At 38.2% G+C, this 21,731-nt stretch overlaps 1 protein-coding gene across 3 annotated transcripts in view; it reads left to right on the top strand.

The window, feature by feature from the left end:
- The window catches only part of LOC309633337 (serine/threonine-protein kinase WNK2-like), a 256,600-nt gene that overhangs the window by 84,217 nt on the left and 150,652 nt on the right, over positions 1-21,731 (top strand). The window contains exons 3-4 of one of the 3 annotated variants that reach the window (XM_082402038.1): positions 11,760-11,870; positions 12,184-12,429. The exons of 1 other annotated variant lie outside the window; for it this stretch is intronic. In XM_082402038.1, the coding sequence (XP_082258164.1) occupies positions 11,760-11,870; positions 12,184-12,189 (117 nt within the window). In that variant the 3' untranslated portion in view covers positions 12,190-12,429. Of the gene's footprint in view, positions 1-11,759; positions 12,430-21,731 lie in introns of those variants that run through there. One more of the 3 variants, XM_082402037.1, reaches the window with a different exon arrangement.

Below are 21,731 nucleotides of genomic sequence, written 5' to 3'. Positions count from 1 at the left end.
GCAATTACTGCATTGTTGTCTGTTTGTTCCTTAATATCTATTATTACATACTTGTATATTTCAGTGATCAGGTTTTGGGAACGTAGATATTTATTATTGTTATATCTTCTTGATGTAGTGACCCCTTTACTGACCTTCTTTGTCTCTTCTTACCTTTTTTGGCTTGAAGTGTGTTTTGTCTGATACAAGGATGGCTATACCCACCTTCTTTTCGTTTCTATTTGCTTGGAATATCATCTTCCATCCTTTCACTTTGAGCCTATGTGCCTTTAGAGCTGAAATGAGTCTTCTGTAGAGAGCATAGAGTTGGACCTTGTTTTTTCAGCCATCCACCCACTATGTGCCTTTTGATCAGTGAGTTCAATCTGCTTACATTTAGGGGTGATTATTGATATGTAAGAATTTACTATTGCCATTTTATCTTTTGCCTTCTGCTTATTTTGTCTCTCTGTTGTTCCTTTTTTCTTCTCTTTCTGTCTGCCCTTATAAGTTGGTGGTTTTCCATGGTGATTTGCTCACTCTCCCCTTTTTTATGTTTATGTTTCTGCTCTAGATTTTTGCTTGTGGTTACCATGAAGTTTACATAAAATATCCTACAGGTAAAATAGCCCCTTTCCTGCTGATGCCAGTTTATCTTCATTCACCTATAAAGGTTTCATCTGCTTACTCTTCCCCTTTTCTATTTTTAATGTTAGAAATGATCTCTATGCTGTGATTTCATTACCAAGTTGTAGTATCTATAGCTATTTTTAATGTTCTTTTCCTTTAACCATTATATTATAGTTAAGAATTTAATATAGTGTTTTAGAAAAGATTTACAGTATTCTAATTATGAGTATTTATCATCTTAATCAGAGTTTTGTGTACTTTTGTCTTTTTGTTTCAGCTTGAAGAGCTCCTTTCAACATTTCTCATAAGGCAGGTCTAGTGGTGGTAAACTCCCTCAGCTTTAGTTTGTCTGGGAAAGGCTTTAATTCTCCTTTATATCTGAAGGATAACTGCCACATATTCTTAGATGGAAATTTTTATCTTTCAATATTTTGAATATGTCATTCCACTATCTATCTCCTGACCTTCAAAGTTTCTGCTGAGAAATCTACTGTAGCCTAATGGGGGTACCTCTGTAGGTTGCTGTCTTTTTTTTTTTTTCCCCCCCCTGGCTGCCTTTAAAATTGCTTCTTTATAATTGAATTTTGACAGGTTCATTAAAATGTGTTTTGGAGGTCTTTCTGTGATGAGATAACAAGATATTCTGTTAGCTTCGTGGATCTGTATATTCATCCCTTCCCCAGATTTGGGCATTTCTCAGCTATTATTTCTTTAAATAAACTCTGTCCCCTTCCCACTTTCTTCTCCTTCTGGGATGCCCATTATTCTTACGTTTCCCTTTCCAATAGAATCAGATATTTCTCATAGGCTTCACTTTTTAAAAATCTTAGCTCTCTCTTTTCTTCCACCTGAATTATTTCTATATTTCTATCCTTGAGCTTGCTAATTCCTCTTCTACCTGATTTGCTCTATTTCCAGTGCATTGTAATGCATTCTTTATCTCATTTATTGAGTTCTTCAGCTCCCGAAATCTGATTCTTTTTTAGAATTTTCATCTCTTTGGTAAAGTATTCCTTGTGCTTGTTATTTTCATTCCTAATATCATTGCATTGCCTTTATGAGTTTTCTATTCAATTTCTTCATAACAGCTATTTAAAACTCTTTATCAGTTAGATCACAATATTCCATACCTTTGGGTTTGGCTACTGGAAAATTGTCTTGCTTTTTTTTGCAATACCCTATTACCATGATTCCCTAAATAAAAAATGGAACACCATTTTTATTTAGGTAAGACTTTGTTTACTTTGATCCTAAGAATGCAACAGGGTGGCAGTTAGGAGCCTTCCTTTCCAGAAGGTGGCGCTATGGCACAAGTTTTTGGTTTCTCTTACCAGCGTTAACTAGCGGCTTCTAAGATTGGGAACCCACACAGTTAAAACAAAACAAAAACAACAACAACAAAAACAACGCGTGGTGGCAGAATGTGGGCGCAGGGGGGAGGTGTGTGTACTTAGCACTTGGGGCTTTGTGGGTGTCCATGGCCTGGTAGAGGTATCCTCAAGTTGGGATGGGGGCGGTGTCCCGGGGGTCCTTGGGTGGCTGGTCCCCTTGCCTCCAGGGGCAGACAGCAGGAGACATTTTACTTCAGTTCTCTTTGTCTGTCTACTTACCTTTCCTTTCCCTCTGCCCATTCACTGCAGTCTCTCCTCAGAGAGAGCAACTGGTCCCGCCAGCTGTAACACACGTGGCTGGGCAGACTTCCAGTCACTGCCTTCATCCTCCAGCTCCTCTGCTGGAAAGGTGGTGCTGGCTCGCTGCCAGAACAGCAGCCGCCTTCTGTGCTGTCACAGCCTCCTGCCACCAGCTCTGCAGCCACTTACCTCAATCCCTGCTACCTACTCCATGGTCCAATCCACCCACTTTGGATGCACAGGTGGATGGACCTCTTGGATGTCGTTGTATGCTGTGGATAGGTGCTTTTTTTTTTTTTTTTTCTGGTTATGGACGTCCTAATAGTTGTAAATCAAAGGAGAGAGAGAAAAAAGGAACGATTCACACTATCATGATACTGACGTCACCCCAAAACTGCATATTTCATTGCTCTGTGACTATTTCAACAATTTGAGTAAGTTGTGTGGAATATTAGACTTTGCCCCTTAAATGGATATTTCAGATTTATATACAAGCAAGGAAGTTTTCCAGTTAATGAGCTATGGATAGTGAAAGTCTTTTTAAACTAAATATTTAAAGTAATATCAATACTAATATGAGTCAACAGCTGAGTTTCCCAAGTGCATCTTTCTGGGCACTAGCGTGATAGGGCTTCAGATTTTTGAAAGTATGTCTTTTACACTGCCCAACTCTCCAATTCTGGTGTAATAACCACAGAACCTAATACAGATACCAGGGCTACTCATATGAAAACTGCAATTTAGTGCACACTCCTGGTGGCTACGTTGAGGGTCTCTCCTGGCACAGTTGAGGTTTTCATCCACTGCAGAGATCTCTCAGCTCCTGTCCCAAGCGTTGTACATTTCCTTCTCTGAAGAACAGAATGTGTCTGCCTTAAGTACACAAATAAATCCTCTCACTAAATCAGAATTTCAGGGGCACGGATGGGGAATTGCCCCTTGGGTATCAGTGTCTGAAAAACTGCTGTGTCTATTTCTCCCCTGAATTTCATTGCACAAAATTATACAATCTTGATAAATCTAGACGTGTTACTTCTAACACAGACATGTTCTCATCTTTCCATTTGTGAATTATTTTTGAAAAATATCTGAGTGTGTTGGATTGCTGAATTTTACTGACATGCCCTGTTTAAGCAGGAATGAGAATGCCTTCTGAAATGAATACTTCATTGGCAGTCCCTTCCTATTAGTGAGAACCCCTCTTCTCTATCTATATTTTCCTGGGTCCCACTATCACATACCTACCCCACACCCAGCCTGGAAATTAAGACCGCATGATTTTTCTGTTAGGATGTACTTGGCTGTTTCAATGTTTTAAGCTCAATATATGTCAGGGTTGAAATATAACTTAGATATGGAGATTTAAGAAAGTTGCTCTCGGACTTGTGATCAATTTAATTCAGCAAACATTTATCAAATGCTTACCATGTGCCAGCCACTGTGATGGAAGCTGAAGAAATAAAGATAAATAGTGGTTCTTTAAAAAAAAAAAAAAGTGCTGTTCCTGTATGAGAAGCAGTGTGATTCATTAAACTGGCACAAGTTATAATTTTAGAAACACTCCCACCACTTGGAATCTGTTCCTCTTGTCGAATATAATTTTTCAGCAGTCATGAGTGAATAATAATTGGGATAATTAAAATTGACGTTTAAAACAGATCTAAATCCTTGTCTGCTTAGGGTGCTGAAGCAGGACAATCCATGAAAAAGTACAGCCATTCTCCCTCCAGATATTTGATTCCTCTGAAGGCTGGTAGAGTCGCACACCCTTGCACAATTTTAAAACCATGAAGGGATAGAACTAAGTTTTATAAATGGGCTCCAGGATGTATAACTGGGGAAAAAAAACCCTGAAAGTTTCTCTTCTTTCTCAGTAAGTTATTTAAATCATAGCACTTATTTTTAAGTGAATACTCAGGGTAGTTGATAAAGAGAAAGCCCCCCTGCCCTTTTTGAAAAATAAACTTTATTTTTTGAGCAGTTTTAGGTTTATGTAAAATTGAGCAGAAAGTACAGAGATTTCCCATATACCCCCTTCCCTCACACATGCTTAGCCTCTGCCATTACCAGCATCCTTCTGCAGAGTGGTGTTGATACTTTTTTTAGTTTACAATTGGTGAACCTGTGCTGACACATGATAGTCAGCCCAAGTTCATAGTTGATGTTTCCCTCTCGGTGTTGTACATTCTGTGGGTTTGGACAAATGTATAATGACATGTATCCAGCATTATATTATTGTACAGAATAGTTTCACTGCTCTTAAAATCCCTTGTGTTCCTCTTATTCATTCCTCTCTCCCATCTAAACACTGGCAACCACTGATCATTTTACTGGCTTCACACTTCTGTTTTTTCCAGAATATCATATAGCTAGAATCGTATGGTATGTAGCCTTTAAAGACTGGCTTCTTTCACTTAGTAATATGCATTTGGGTTTCTTCTGTGTCTTTTCATGGCTTGATGGATCATTTCTTTTTATTACTAATGTTCCACTATATGGATGTACCACAGTTTGTTTATCCATTCCCTACTAAAGGTGTCTTGGTTGCTTCCAAGTGTTGGCGTTTAATGACTAAAGCTGCTATAAACATTTTTGTGCCTGTTTTTGTGTAGACATAAGTTTTCAACCCCTTTGGGTAAATACCAAGGAACAGATTTTGGATTGCATGTAGGAATATGTTTAGTTTTGTAAGAACCGGCCAAACAGTCTTCCAAAAAGGCTGCACCATTTTGCATTCCCACCACCAATGAGAGTTCCTGTTGCTCTACATCCTTGCCAGCATTTGGTGTCATTAGTGTTCCAGATTTTGACCATTTTCATAGGAGTGTAGTGGTATCTCATTGTTGTTTTAATGTGCATTTCTCTGAAGACATATGATGTGGAGCATCTTTTCATATGCTTCTTTCTCATCTGTGTATCTTCTTCGGTGAAGTGTCTGTTAAAGTCAGCTTCGGACCATTTTTTAATTGGAGTTGTTTGTTTTCTTATTGGTAAGTTTGAGTTCTTTGCATATTTTGGATCAAAGTCATTTGTTCGATGTGTATTTTGCAAATATTTTCTCCCATCCTATGGCTTGTGTTTTCATTCTCTTGACTGTCTTTTGCAGGGCAGAACTTTTTAATTTTAATAAAGTCCATCTTATCAGTTCTTTTCTTCATGGATCGTGGCTTTGTATCTACAAAGTCTTTGCAGAACACAAGTTCATCTAGATTTTCTCCTATGTTATCTTCAAGGAGTTTTATAGTTTTGTGCTTTACAGTTAGATCTGTGAACCATTTTGAATTAATTTTTGTGAGGGGTAAAATGTCTGTGTCTAGATTCATGTTTTTGCTTATGGAAGTCCATTTGTTCCATTACCACTTATTGAAAAGACTATCTTTGGTCTATTGTATTGCCTTCGCTACTTTGTCAAAGGTCAATTGATTATATTTGTGTAGGTCTACTTCAGGGCTCTCTGTTCTGTTTCACTGATCTATTTGCCAGTTCTTTTGCCAATACACTGTCTTAATTACTGTACCTTTATGGTAAGTCTTGAAATCAGGTAGTGTCATTCCTACCACTCTGTTCTTCTTCAATATTGTTTTGGCCATTCTGGGTCTTTTGCTTCACCACATAAACTTTAGAATCAGTTTGTTGATATCCACAAAATAACTTGCTTGAATTTTGATTGAGATTGCCTTGAATCTATAGATCAAATTGGGAAAAACTGAAATCTTGACAATATTGAGTATTGTCCATGAACATGGAGTATCTCTCCATTTATTTAGTTCTTCCTCGATTAATTGCTCAGAGTTTTGTAGTTTTCCTCATATAGATCTCATGCATATTTTGTTAGATTTATACCTAAGTATTTTATATTTCTTAGGTGCTAATGTAAATAGCATAGTGTTTCAGATTCCTAATTCCACTTGATCATTGCTAGTATATAGAAAAACAATTGACTTTTGTATTTTAACCTTGTATCCTGTGACCTTGCTATAACCACTTATTAGTTCCAGGAGTTTTTGCATAGATGATCTTGTCATCCATAACAAAGACATTTCTTTCCTAATCTGTATCCCTTCTATTTCCTTTTCTTGTCTAATTGCATTAACTAAGACTTCTAGTAGGATGTGGAAAAGGAGTGGTGAGAGGGAAAATCTTTGCCTAGTCTTGATCTTAGTGGGGAAAGTTTCCAGTTTCTCACCATTAAGTGTGGTGTTAGCTGTAAGTTTTCGGTAGATATTCTTTATCAATTTGTGAAAGTTCAACTCTATTCCTAGTTTACCAAGAGTTTTTACCATGGATGGGTGTTGGATTTTGTCAGATGCTTTTCTTCATCTATCGATAGCACCATGTGATTTTTCTTTGTTAGCTTGTGGATGTGATGGATTACATAAACTGATTTTTGAATGTTGAACCAGCCCTGAATACCTGGGACAAATTCCACTTGTTTCGGTATGTAATTCTTCTTCTATTTTTTAAAAATCTGTTAAAATTTTTATTTTATTTTACTTTATTATTTTGTTTTTGGCCACACCGTGTGGCTTGTGGGATCCTAGTTCCCTCACCAGGGATTGAACCCGGGCCCCCTGCAGTGGAAGCATGGAGTCCTAACCACTGGACTGCCAGGGAATTCCCTGTAATTCTTCTTATACATTGTTGGATTTGATGGCTAATATTTTGTTGAGGATTTTGCATCTGTGTTCGTGAGAAATATTGGTCTGTAGGTTTCATTTCTTGTAATATCTGTGATTGGTTTTGGTATTATGGTACTATTAGCCTCATAGAATAAGTTAAAAAGTATTCCTCTGTTTCTATCTTCTAAAAGGGATTATGGAGACATGGCATGATTTCTTCCTTAAATGTTTGGCAGAATTCACCAGGGAAGCCCTCTGGACTTTGTGCTTTCTGTTTTGGAAGGTTATTATTATATTATTAAAATAATTATTTGAATTATTGTTTTAAATTTTTTAATAGATATTTGTCTTTCTCCGTCTGACTTATTTCACTTAGTATGATAATCTCCAGGTCCATCCATGTTGCTGCAAATGGCATTATGTCATTCTTTTTAATGGCTGAGTAATATCCCATTGTATATAGGTAGCACATCTTCTTTATCCATTCATCTGTCCTCAACAAAATACTAGCAATCCAAATCCAACAATACATTAAAAGGATCATACACTATGATCAAGTGGGATTTATCCTAGGGATGCCAGGATTTTTCAGTATCTGCAAATCAATGGCTGTGATACACCACCACAAGTTAAAGAATAAAAACCATATGATCATCTCAATAGATGCAGAAAAAGCTTTTGACAAAAATTCAACACCTATTTATGATTAAAGACTCTCCAGAAAGGGTCCTAGAGGGAACATATTTCAAAATAATATAGACCATATACAACTAACCTACAGCTAACATCATACTCAACAGTGAAAATCTAAAAGCATGTCCTCTAAGATCAGGAGCAAGACAAGGATGTCCACTCTCACCACTTTTATTCAACATAGTTTTGGAAGTCCTAGCTGTGGCAAACAGAGAAGAAAAAGAAAAGGAATCTAAATTGGAAAAGAAAGAAGTAAAACTGTCACTGTTTGCAGATGATATGATATTAGACATAGAAAATCCTACAGGTGCTACCAGATAACTACTAGAGCTCATCAATGAATTCAGTAAAGTGACATTTTCTTTGCTGAGGAATTTTTAGTCTACTTTAGAACATAATGCATATTGAAAAGATGCCATTTATATACAGTTGTGTATAAACTGGATTTGAAAGTTCTGAAGAAACTAAGAGCATGCATCACCAAGGAGCTGTAGTAATCCAAAGAGGTTTGTCTGGGTCTGTTTTTTATTTATGGAGAGGGTAGATTTAAGTAGTTTTAGGAGGAGGTCAAGGGTCTGGAAAACACTCAGATAGTGTCACTTAGATTGAGGGGATTAAGGCAATTATGTTTTCCCCAGCTATGGGAAGTTCCAAATTTCTAAGATTTTACCTGGAGAAAAGACTATATATATAATTTTTAAAAACAGAAGCTGAAATATTGTTTAATAATTTCAGTATAAAGCTGTTCTGTTGGCAGGACAAACAATAGGCTATTGATTAAAATGATGTTACAATAGGTACAACTACTGAGACAATGTTTGCTCATTTAATACATAAGAACGTATTATAGAAGCATGCACACAAGGATGTGCCGAGCACTCTGATCTGAATCATACATAAATCATGAACAATTACGGTGTGTCTGTATTTTCTATAAGACACGTTACAATGGATCCTCAGTTTCCCTTTAGAGTTCCTAAGCTTTTCTGAGAACATTTGAGCTTCTGAGTACATTTGCACTTTTGAAGGAATAAGTGCATTTCAAAACTGAGATTATTTCATAGAATAATTTCTTATTAATATGAGTGTTATTATGAAGAGAAATAAACTTACTTTAGCCTATTGAACTGTAATATTATCTGTCTATTTTCATTTGTTAATTCTTACAAGATTATTACTTGTACTCACCTCATTTTCCCCCTAAGTGGTAAATAGTTGTACTTTTCAGTTGTTTTGCCATCTCGTTTGTTAAAAACAATTATTTATGAATAATTGTTGTAGCTTTGAAGCATTTCAGGATTCATCTTTTTTTTTTTGGATAGAAATAGTATGTATCAGACTATTGATAAGAATAATATTCAGTGGAAATCAAATATTTTTTAATGATTCCAGAAAAAGAAAATTAAGTTGTGTCTTAACAATTTTGGCTCCAGGAATCGTAGTATAAAATATAGACATTTCAGATGGAAAACAATGGTTAAGGAGATTTTTGGATGGCATCTGAGACTTCACCTAACTTGAATGTAATTTAGTTAAAACCACAGTGAATGTACTGAAAACACTGTCCAAACACAGAGCTGCTCTTTTCCAAGTACCTTATTGGACATGGTCACGTTTTTTGATCACGTGCATTCTCAAATTTGACTGTGTGGAAGTGAATTGGAACAACCAATTAGGGTTGTAAAGAAAATGATCACTTTTAAAATTGTTTCTCAAAGGCAAAGATGACTTCATAAGAGCGAGTACATCTTACTCTTTTTTTTTTTTTTAAAGACTAAGATTCATATGCCTTCTTTTGAGGAAAGAATAAAAAATGAGAATATGGCTTGGAACGTTGAATGCTGCCTTCTATATCTCTCTATAGGGAAAACGTCCTTATAGAATATTTTGAAGAAGCTTATGTGATGACTTGTCTTACCATACTGAAAATAATAAAAGCAAACACTATTAATCCTCATAGAAACCCTATGAATTATGTGATTCCCCTTTGTCCAGTTGTGTGATTCAGTTGTGTGACATCCTCATTGTACAGATGAGGTAACTGAGGCTTAGGGAGGGCCAGTGACTTCCCAAGAGTAGGCAGCTTGGTAAATGTCATGCCCACACCCTGTCTGGCTCCAGAATCTACACTTGGTCCTCACTGTTTCCAACCCAGAAAGGAGAGACCCCAATACGGTGAGATGAGAAAGATGTGAGCAGAGGGGACTGAGTGGGGAGCGTCTGGGGAGACTCAGAAAGGAAGGCGTGCTGGGGGGGGTGGGGGAGGCTGGGAAAGGAGCAGGCTTCCCAAGCTAAACAGTTGATGGAGATAATCTTCACTTACCCTCCACCAGCTCTGTGACTTTGAGCAGGTTACTTAGATCCCTGGGACCCCTTTACCTAAAGGGGGAATGATGCAGGCCTGGTCTGCTCAACAGGCAGAGAAATTGTCCCCTGAGAAATTGTCACGTTAACATTCGAGTTAGCACAGCTGACTGTGGATTGTGGATGATCCCAATCTTCTGGAATTTTCTGAATGGCTAATAATGCCCCAGTAATGTCTCAACAGCTTTGTACTTGCAGTGCACACACAACGGGAGCTTCTTTGCTCTTCCTTGTTCCAAGGACCCTTCGGGCACTTTGCTGAAGCCTGACCCCTTCTCACAGCAATGCTTGTAAATGCATAAAATGTATACATAGGGTTACAAAGTAAATAGTTATATTGAAATGCTGATATCAATGTACTAGAAATTGTAACAGTGGTTTCTTAGTTATTAGCGCATTAAAAAACAAGATCTAGTGGTGACTTTAATAAATACTGTTATTTTGAAGTAAAGGGGACCATAAACAATATTTCTAGATGTCTTGGACAACGATTGCTATTAAAATATCTGTAACTTATGTTGGTAACATATGCACGGGCACTGGTGAATATAGTCTGGTTTGTCTACATTTGTGACTGAAGAATATGCTAAATTTTAGCTAGAGGTTAGTGAAAATAAAGATGTAATTTTTTTCTATTCATCTCAACAGACCCCCTATATCATATTTGTACCACACGTTAAGAACCCCTGAGCTGTGTGGTTCACTGCTTCAAGTTCTGTGAAAAACCCTCCTGAGCTTTGATTGAACTTCTAATGAATCTTTAGATCAAGCTAGGGAAAACCAGTACCTTAAAAGTAGTCTTCCTATTTGCAATCATTGTAGTCTGAATTTATGTAGTTTTTCTTTAATGTCTTTCAATACAATTTTTATAATAATCTCCATAAATGTCCTGCAAATTCTGTAAGATTCATTCTTAGATACTTTATATGTTTTGTTAGTATTTGCTATCCTATTTAATTTAATTTCTAACTATGGATAAGTTTAGAAATACTATCAGCTTTTGTATAATGAATTGTTAAGCTAGCCAATGACTTTCAGAATTTCTACCTCCATAATCATATCATCTGGAAACGATAACGGTTGCTCTTTTTTATCCAATTTTGTGCTTTTAATTTTTAAATTTTCTCTTACGTACTGATAGGACTTTCAGTGCAATGTTCAATAGAAACGGTGGTGTCTGTGAAAGTGTTCTTTCTGATTTTCAAGGAAATACTTTTAATATTTTCCCATTTAGGAGTGACGTGCTGGAACCAATTTTTAGCAGCTAGCAAGAGCCAATCATTAACTTTTCATGAATTTTGCATGAAAATACAATCATTATTAAAAATTAAATTATATAAACATAATTAATTAAATCATATTAAAACAAAAGTAATACATTCTGAAAACTCACCACTTCCTACTTTATTTTATGTCATCTTGCTGTTATCAGTGCTCTTGAGGTTATTTACATACCTTGTGTCTGCGTGGTGAAAATACTATATAATGATTCTTTTTCCAACTTCCTGGTCAGTGACATCACGCTGCTAGCTTTGAATTGGCCATGGTACGAGTATTTACACCATGGAAAGTGGCAAATGCTACCAATCAGGGTTTTTAATTTTCCTTAAGAGCCTGTTGTTCAACGTTTACTAACACACCTCTGATCAAGACTGATGTTTGCCACAGGCTCTAGCATTTTCCTAGCCTGTTAACTAAAAAGAAAGGAAATTAAGGAAGAAGAGAAGGGAGGGTGGCAGGGAAATAGGAAGGAAAGGAAAGTAAAAGGGAAGGAAGAAGAGAGGAAGAGAGGACAGGAAAGCTTTAATCAGTGTATTAACCCGCACGTGGTGTTTCCCCCCAGATAGCTGTGACGCTCCTCTGGCGTCTGCCCTGGCCCGGGCTTCCTTCAGCAGCTCCTCAGAGCGGTCCAGCAGCCACGGCCCTGGCTTCGCAAGCCTTAATCGCAGAGACGGTGAGTCTGCAGCTGTCTTCTTGTCAATCCACGCTGATTCTTTCCCAGAGAGAATTATTTTCATTTTTAGTTCATATTCCTTCTTATAGGTCAAAACTTAATTATATTGAGTTTAATGAAACTGAAGAAAGCAGCAGGTTCATCATATCTGCTAGTATTCCTCTGCTAGCTTTCTTCTTGCTTATGATCCATTTTTTGGTTTGTTTTGATATCTTCCTTCCCTATTGATTGCCAGCAAATGATCATCAATAAGATTTATGAGAAGGGAATTATTGGAGTCTAGATTTTTTCCAGGGTTATCATCCCTTTTTAGTTTTAGGACCGGCGACAGAAGGGTGACTAGTCAAGTGCGCTGGTCATGAATAACTACAACAACACAAGAAGGAGCCAGTGCTGCAGCCACTGGGGAAGCCTGATGTTTGCAAGATGTGAAGCTGCCAAAGGATGTCATGGGAAAATGACTCCATTCCCAGGACTTGGCCTGGGAGGAGACCAGGTGAAGGCTGCTACTGAAAATAAAGATTCCCTTCCTATTAGTGGGAAGGGAGTTAATGACTTACTTTTTGGAAAGATCCGTTTTTGCTACTTGAATGTTGTCGAGTGAATTACCTCTTCTATTGCACAAATACTAATTCAGTGGATTAAATAAGTGAATACATACACTTCAAATTCAAATGCTTTGCTACTTTTTTTGATTAACTTTTATTGGAGTATGGTTGCTTGACAATGTTGTGTTAGCCTCCACTGCACAACAAAATGAATCAGCCGTACCCATACAGATATCCCCTCCCTTTTGGACTTCCCTCCCATTTAGGTCACCACAGTGCATTAGGTAGAGCTCCCTGTGCTATACAGTATGTTCCCATCAGTTGTCTATTTTATACATAGTATCAATAATGTATATATGTCAATCCCAGTCTCCTAATTCCTCCCACCCCACCCCTTTCCCCCTTGGTATCCATACACTTGTTCTCTACGTCTGTGTCTCTATTTCTGCTTTTGTTTTGCTACTGTTTTAAGGGATAGATTTTTTAAATGAAAGATGAATTCAGAAAGTAAAAGTTAAAATTAACTGTGTCCCATGTAAACGCACTGCTGTAAATTCTGGAGATACTACTAAGGAATTGAGTGTTTTCCTCCCTTTCTTTGACATTTCTAAGATCAGAGTTAAAGTCTAGCTTGAACTTTACTGTGTCCTTAAGGATCAAATTTGGGAACCTAGTAAGTGATCAAATAGATTGGCAGGGAAGGGTAAGAACACAGGTGAAGAAATTCAATGAGCTCAGGATGGGAAGGCATGTCCATTAATTGTCCACCTTCATGGTCTTTTCCCAGGAAAAAGCATTTTGTGGCCAGATATTTACTCCTCAAAGCATCATTCATAATCATTTTTAGCACCCCAGTAAAAATATATTCTCATTGAAACCAGATTTCAATGAGATCAGTTATCAAATTACCCATTTTCGGTCTGGTGGTTATTCTAATATCAGCTTAACATCTAAACTTTCCAGTGGTTTCCCTAAAATTGTAAAAACTAAATAAGCCATATTTAATTAGTTTAAAGTGGCCCGAGGGGCTTGTGTGTTGTGTTTCTAATTTGCATGTGTAGAGTATCTTTATGATTCAGGCCTCCAGTGCTATCAATATAGTGGCACTGGGAAGTTTATAAACATTAGAAGGGAAAATCCTGAAGCTTAAGATGAACTTATTTCCATTATATTTAATTAAAAAACTAATAACTCAGAATATTATAAGCCATCATTATAAAATGGTAAGTACAAAGCTTATCTTTTATATTTAAACTACTCTTTGCAAATTTAAATTAATTATTTTAAGAGTGGCAATCAACTGATGAGGGTTTTTTTTTCATGGTTGTTGCTACTCTGATTGCATATAGTGTACATTTCACTAAATATCCCTAGATATTACCACCTGATTTCAGACCCATTTCTAAAGCATGCTTTAGACAGCACAATTTATCAATATTCCTTCTGAAGGATTATCTATATGTGTTTTCTGTTAAAAGCCAGCATCCCAGAGTCTTTATTGACATTTCCTTTGCCTTGGTAAATGCTGGAGAACATATTAGTTCACTTTAGTTTAGATGATTATGATGTAAAATGTGGATAGTATGAAATGTGGATGAATATAATGAGGGCGATGATTCTTCATATATAGTAGTTTTAGCTTTTTGGAATATTTTGTGTATGATCTAGTGAGGAAAATCATGTTCGACTCCCTGATTGTATGGTTAAAATTTCCTTGGTCTGTGTTGTGGTATTTGGAAGTTTTAAAGAAGGTGGTCTGTCTTACACCCCTAGTTTCTTATTTTGCCCATAAGGCATTGCGCTTCTAGAATGTTCATTAAGAATTAGAAATGTCTCAAATATCACAGCTTCCACCAAGAACTTTATACATAGCAGCTGATCAATTCATCTACCTGATACATAAAGGTAGTAAGAGAATAGTCTATACATAATTTTTGATTGTATGTGTGTGCATATATATAAATTTGACCCACTGTATATAACCCCCCAAAGCCAAATAATTCAAACTTTAAGACATTTTATGATTTTAAAGTACTTCATTGATTCAACACATAACAAATGTTAATTAATTGACTAGAACTTATTGCACATTTCATGTTTTCTCTTTTACATATTTTTTACTTATGCAGTTTATGTATTTATTTTGTTTTCTATTAATTTATGAAAAGTAGTAAGATATTTCTTAGAAAAGACTTTGCAATAAATAGAAGAAAGAAGTCTATGAAGGATATTAAGAGGAATGAGCGGAGAAGTTAGGAGGGATCCAGGCGTTTCTAGGGACAGGTGGGCCAAAGCAGAGAGATGCAGACCTTGCATCTTTGAAAACCATGATTCCTGAGCATGTTACCACCTGTTTGCCAGTGTTTTCTGTGAGCTCCCTAATGGAAGTGTTGGTTATTGTAGAGATAGGAATGGGCTAGTATCATCACTCAACATTGGACTAAGTGCTCCTGGAGTTTACTTTTGAAATTTCTAGTCTGGTTCCTCTAGCATTCCCATTTTGAAGTCTGGGATTGGGTTCCAGATAATACATTTAACAAAGTATCCCCTCTGAGGTCATACACCTTACCTTTTTATACAGAGAAACACAAATTACTGGAAATGCCTGAATGTATAATTTTTCTGAACTGATGGATTTTTTTTAAGGGGTAAAACACAGACACGTACATGTATTCATATACCTATTCAAGAAAATTGATGCCATTAGATAAAAATGTAAAGTTCTTGAAGCTTTACATCTTTACAGTCAAATTGGGTTTGACTATTCATATTAGCTGAATTTGTTTCCATCAATATTAAATTGATATTTCCTAGAATTACAAGTGACCTAATATTTCTCATATAAAATCAAGATTGCTGAAATCTGTGTATTCTAAATAAGAACATGCTATAATATTGACTTCATTTTTTTCTTCTCAAAAATCTCCTAAAGGAACTTTATGCAGTTTATTCAAGTTTATTCAAAACAAAAGTTAAAAAACCAAAACCAAAAGTAAAAAAACTACCTTAGAGTAAATCATGCTGGACTTTCATTCTAGATCTTGCATGTGAAAATAACCTTTTGTTTTTACAATTATTGTTACTGGAGGTGACCCTTCATGAAACTGGCTTTAGCATTTCAGATGCTGCTTTCCAACTCCGGATAACATGTTCTTTTTAGCCATGTGACGTGTTCTCTTTAGTCACCGCAGGCATGGTGGTGAGATAAGTGGTCTGGCCAGAGCTGATTGAGATTGATTAGGAGGAAGCGTACACACATTTTGTTCTCCTTTTTTGTTCCCCCAAAGTGCTTGCATAAACAGTCATCCCCAGAAAGAGGGACAACTCCATTCATGGCCCAGATGCTGAAAATCACGCCCTCTAATGCGGCAAGCCACTCATCACTGACAGCACAAATGAGACTGCTTTAAATTTAACTTGATCAAAAATGGCATATCAGATTACTATATTGTGTATTGCAAACAGAAAGTAGATGGAGACAAGCTGAACTGACTGGATGTTTTCTTTTCTCTTTGTAATTCTTCACCTTTCCCGTACCGAGACGTTGATCATATTTCCTCACAACAGACTTATGTGTTGGTGGAGCCAGGAAAGATTTTGTCTAATGCTCCCAATACAATTGATGGCTGAGCATATTAGCAACAATTCTCAGCGTTAAGATATTTATTTCTCACTTTAGGAAGTACATTTACTAGTACAAGTTAATACTCCAGGTTTTAGCAGGAAATAAATACACATGATTAGATTAGCAGAAAATGCTTAGGCCTGGGCATCAGACACTAAATATTTTCTTATAACCTGGAACGTCTGATTATTTGGACTCTGCAATATCCCAAATAAGCTGTGATGTAAAATTCACTGTTTTTTACAAAGAAATGTTAGAAAATGGAAAGAGTGAATAATAATTTAAAATATCTAGACGTATATCAACTCCTGATATAAATCAGAATATTACTGAATACATCAAAAATGTTTGATGCAAATCTTATAATAATAAACTTGTCCCTCATATTTTTTCATAAAATCGTAGTTCTCCAGTCTTTCTATCTTTTATTCACAGGCTAGGTGCCTGGTAGAACTGGTCAGTATTCCCAAATACTAGTCTGAGCAATTCAGATGGCAATAAAAGGGCTTGCAAACCAGATTTTTATAAAGGCATATGAATGTACTGGGGAATTTTTGCCTCTGGATGTCAGATTTTTCATTCTGTTTATCTGTGCTTCCTAAAAGTTTTTAGACCTATTAGGGCCAAGACACATTCTTTATCCGAATTTTCTTAACAAATGATCCTGCAGATGCAACTGTGGGTATTGAGTGCAGTGGACAGGCCAAATGTAATAGCATCCATGTAAAATACACCCATGTACTAAAGCACAGAGCACTGTCTTGGTGACCAGGCAACTTTATTAAATCACGGCATGATGGTAGCATGTGAGAGGAGAAGCCCCCAAATCCCAGGGTTCGTGCAGACCCTGCCGTACAGTTGTCACACAGAACTCATCTGCTCAGATTTTCCCATGGTCCTTTTCAAGGTCTGGAGTCTCCAGGTTACCTCCATAGAACCTAAGATGCTAGATGAGACAAACCAGAACAAACCAAACGTGTTTTTCAGCGTTGTCAACAACCTTCAGGGAGGCAATGTTGTCATTTCTCTCTACCAAGTAGCCCAAATTATAGCACTACCCCCAGAATAAGGCAATCCTCAGTCTCTTTTGGATTCAGTGGACTCTTTTGAATGGGTGAGCATCTTCCAGGGATGCTCAGATTTCTTTGTTCCTGCTTCTTTCCAAGACAGTGTTTGGGTTTACAGAAGGGCTGGTGCCCTCATGGAGCTGGATGGTGGGGCTTCTCACGTTGGGGCTCAGCTCCTTGCTATCTGCTGAAGGCAGTTTGTCTGCTTTTAACGCTGAGGGTTACTTGGCACCTGCTCCTGAAGCCTGTGGTGGATTTACCTCTTGGTAAGACCGTGTTCCCAGGGAACAGGTCATTGTCCCCTCCGGGATCTTTGCGATGTCACTTCTTGCCTCCCTGAAGGCTGACCATGAGTCTCATTTGGTTTCCAGCCTGAGCAGCCTTGGTTACAGGTTTAATTTGCCTTTGCCAAGTTGACCTTCTGTTCAGATCCAGTCAGACTCTCATCTCACTTCTGTGCCCCCTTTTGATGGCCTGTGGGCAGTCTGGTTCACCATGCCAAGGGGAAAAAGATCGTCAAATGGTTTTGTCCTGGCAGTTTAGTCCAGAAGTAACGTATCACTTCCACTCAGAGCTTGTTGGCCAGAGCTGGTCACATAGCCCCACCCAACCACCAGGGGGCGTGGAAATCGCAATCCTCCAAGTGCCTGGAAGGTAGAAGAAGGGAAATAGTTGGCAACCATTAGTAATGACTACACAGCCCCCTACAAGGTGATCTCCCAAAATTCCAAATGGAAGCCAAGACAAAGCCTTTCCACAGCTTGCTTATTCCTCTCACTTTTCTGATCCCCCTGGGACTTCGTTCCTGAGCAAGGTGTCTGAATCACCCTCCCACCACCTTTTACCCTTCCTCCATTTCCTCTCTTTCCCAAGATCGTCTGGGTTCCCATCTCTTCTTCCTGCCAAAGAGGGAGACATCACACGTCCTGTTTCCTATTTTTCTCAGTTGGTTTTTGCCCTCCCTGGCTTCTCTAGGGCTTCATGGGATAATGATCACTGGCTAACAGGATTTACCAGAGAGGAATGAAAAACACAACAGTTTATCCTTGCAAAATTATGTCTGTGTTTATAATCTGCCCAGTAAGTATCTTATGGTGGCCACAATTTTGCCATAGTATTTTTCCAAGAGTAAGTACTGCCTATGACGTACTTGGCAACTTCCCAAAAGGTATGTGGAAGCCCTTCTAAACACTATCCAAATTCAAAAATAGTTGTCTAGCAAATTCCACTCTGTTCTTTTCCAAAGTAATCACTTTTATATCATGTATAATATACAGAAATGTTCATGAACGTTATTTATTTAACAGTATGTATCCTTGACATACACCGTGATGTCTTTGTGTACTCCACTTTTAATAAATATTATTGGCATCCCTATGGAGATATATTTTATCCCATTACGTACTGCTTTACTCATCCAATGCAATTACATTGCCTCTTGTAGGGATAGTCCCTTTTTCTTGTTTGGAGTCACTGATGAAAGACGTACCAAGTGAGGTGACCTTCAATCCTGCCAAAGGGGTGAGGTTCAATTAGCAACCTTTCATGAGGCATCTGGGATCACTAATGATCAAAGCACACAGGAGTCTTGAACTTCTGGTTTAACTTGTGGCACAGAGACTGGTCCAGGAAGGCCACAGCCAGTGACAAAGGCTAATGGAATATCTCAGTGGACCCTGTGGTCAGCTACTCCCACCTTTGCTCTGAACATTAATGAGGAGCTTCTGGACTAGGGGCTGACTGGAAGATGGTATTTCAGGGGTTCCCTGTTCTCTCTGTCCTGTGATCCTTGCAGTAGACTCTTCCCTTGTTGCCATGTTTCCTCCAAGGAAATCCAGTGGAGCAGGCTTTTCTCCGACACAAAATAATGCCATACTTTGCTGGGGATGAATGCCTACACCCCAAAAAAATGCACCTTTGTCAGTAGTATTTACATTTTGTGATGCTTAGACCTCATCCTTTTTGCATTCTCATTTTACTACTCTATTTTGTATAGCAGCTCGTCTGTACATATCTCTTTTTATCCAAGGCTTCCACAGTGTGCTTACAAATTGTAATGAATTCAGCTACATAACATCACTAAAGAAAATGGTAAGTTTTACCATCAATGGACTTTTTTTCCAAAGGCTTCTGGCTAACTGAGCAGTCAAGTATGGATGGATAATTTAGTACTCATGGTTTTATTTCTAAGCATGTCACCCTTGCATTTCCTGACATGATCCTACACTGAATTTAATTAAAAAGAAAAAGGAGCTCTTGCCTTAAGAAGAGTAACGGTGTGTCCCTGGGAAGTGGTGGGGGCCTTGGAGCAGAGCGCCTGGCCTCCTGCCCTTCTGGGCATCCTGGATTCCCCACTGCTCTCTACATATCAGAGGGAGATGCAGCTATTCTGAGTGGCCTCAACAATGATCTGGAATCATATCTGTTCTGAATAACTCAGGGGGCCTCTGAAAGATGCACAATGATGCTTTTATAGAATTAGACCAGATCTCAGAGCTGCATCTCTCATAAACATGAAGATTTCACGGGAGATGCACAAATAAACTTGGTCATACATTTTATTCAGTCATGCATGAGGTATTTAGCACATGTTCGGATGGTTTATAGGCTTGCTGGGCAATTCGTATTTTATTTCTAAGGTGAGAAATGAGCAAAATCATCTTATAGTCTTGTCAATACAGAACTTCAAACACATAAGAACTGCAAAGCCTGAGATCAGTTCAGATCTGAATGCCTCTCTACTGTGTGTTTCTTTAAAACTTGGTCAGGAGTGTCTATGAGAGAAGCAAAACAAAACACACAGTAGCAATGGATTTTTGTTTATTTTATGCAGAAAGAGCTGCAGCGATGAATGTTAATTGCCAAGGGCATTGAAAGTTGTCCCTCGGGACACTGCACACAGAACTTAAGGGAGTCACGTGTGAACAGTCACACTGTACTTTTTTTCTTTAATATCACTGGCATTTAATTTGAATCACAAATTAACAAGTATACACTTATTTTTTATTTAATTTTAAATTGTCTGTTTACAAAACCATTATAGGGTATGTCTGCATTTAGTACAGGAATCTGTTTTACAATTAGGCAGCTCTGTGTGATTTTTTCATTATGGATACACTTTTTGGAAAACTACCTGTTGTCTCCTGCTCAGGCTGCTAGCAGACTGCAGGAAGCACAGCAGAAAGGGAATCAGAGGTTACCTAGACAGGTCCAGAGGGAGGATTTCTGCAATTTTTACATCCTGATAGCCAGAAATGGTATATGTAGATAGTTGGAATTGCTCCTTAAGAAATCAGAGCTGGAGCAAATGCTTAAATTTCCCTCAGCAATGTAGGCAGGGTTGTGACAAAAACACCAATATATAAATCCCAGAGATCTCTGAGTGGGATGGTCAGGGAGCATCCCCAGGGCCTGCCGCCCTATGGCCCCTTTTTCCTGGGAACATCTGTTACTCCTGCTTATCTCACCCTCTCCCCACTCACCCAGCCCCGCCTGGAATCTGGAATGAGTTTTCTGTGAATTAAGATGCATTTAAGTGAGGAAAGAAATACACAGAGCTTGATGAGCTCCCATTTGAGACAATGTAATGGAGATCTTGGAGGGAAACTTCCCTTGGTTACAATTTCAATTTAGCCATTTACTTGCTTGACATTTAGATGCCCTGGAGATAGGTTAGTCTGTTCACTTCAGATTATCCCACTTGACTTTGCTCCCTTTGGTATCTTTCTGCTCTGGACCTTGTTCCAACTTGAAGAAGGCATGAGCTATTCTCCTTTTCAACTCTGGGTAATTTCTACCTCTGGGTAATTTCCCCCTCTGCACAAAGCTGACACTCATTATGACAGTGCATGCCCCGTGGCCACCAGGGGCAGGGGTCATTTTCATCTTGATCAGTGACCAGAATAATTAAGGCCCTAGCTGAGAGTTTCCTGTTCAGCCTTTCCTCTCCCCAAAGACACAAGTCACTGCCTGTGTCTGAGCCAACGAAAGGGGGGGGGAAACAACCACACAGGGATAACTAGAGACAGAAACCTTCCAATATATCTGCCAGTATATCAATATAAAAGACAGTCTGGTATTGATAAGCAAACAATACTGAATAACTGACAAATCGCAGGGATATGTTCTTAGAAGGGGTAGAGAATGAAAAGGGAGCTAAGCTTTAATAAAATACCCTCACCCGAACCTAAAATGATTGTTTTTTGCTTGTCTGCAAAGCAGAGACTGTAACACCCGTCCCACTTGCCGGGTGCATGGAGGAGTTGTGAGGTAGCACTTAGAGCATCAGGGAGGGTCCTGAACACATCACATGCTTGTGACAAGTTTTGGCTTTCCTCATTTTCTCTCCTTTATCTAGTATAAAGTGGCAGGTAACGGGCCATTCAGTAATGAAAAGACTGCAATGCCCCACACTCTGGATGTCACCCCTCTTTCACCATGACTGTCTCCCGTCTTGCGATCGTGTATGGGAGAGAAAGTATTGTGCTAGATGCTCTAACACAGCTTCTTGTTGAATTCTCATTGCAGCCCTAAAGCATACCTATCACACTTTGCTGGGAGGGATGTTTTGTGTTCAGTGTCCTAAGCTGTGGAACCTTGTTCTGTGCAAGTCAGACCCTCT

The sequence above is a fragment of the Balaenoptera borealis genome (assembly GCF_965194805.1).
Source record: "Balaenoptera borealis genome assembly, chromosome: 8".
Lineage (NCBI taxonomy): Eukaryota > Metazoa > Chordata > Mammalia > Artiodactyla > Balaenopteridae > Balaenoptera > Balaenoptera borealis.
Note: the sequence above shows the minus strand (reverse complement) of the source record. Positions and strands in the feature narration are given on the sequence as shown.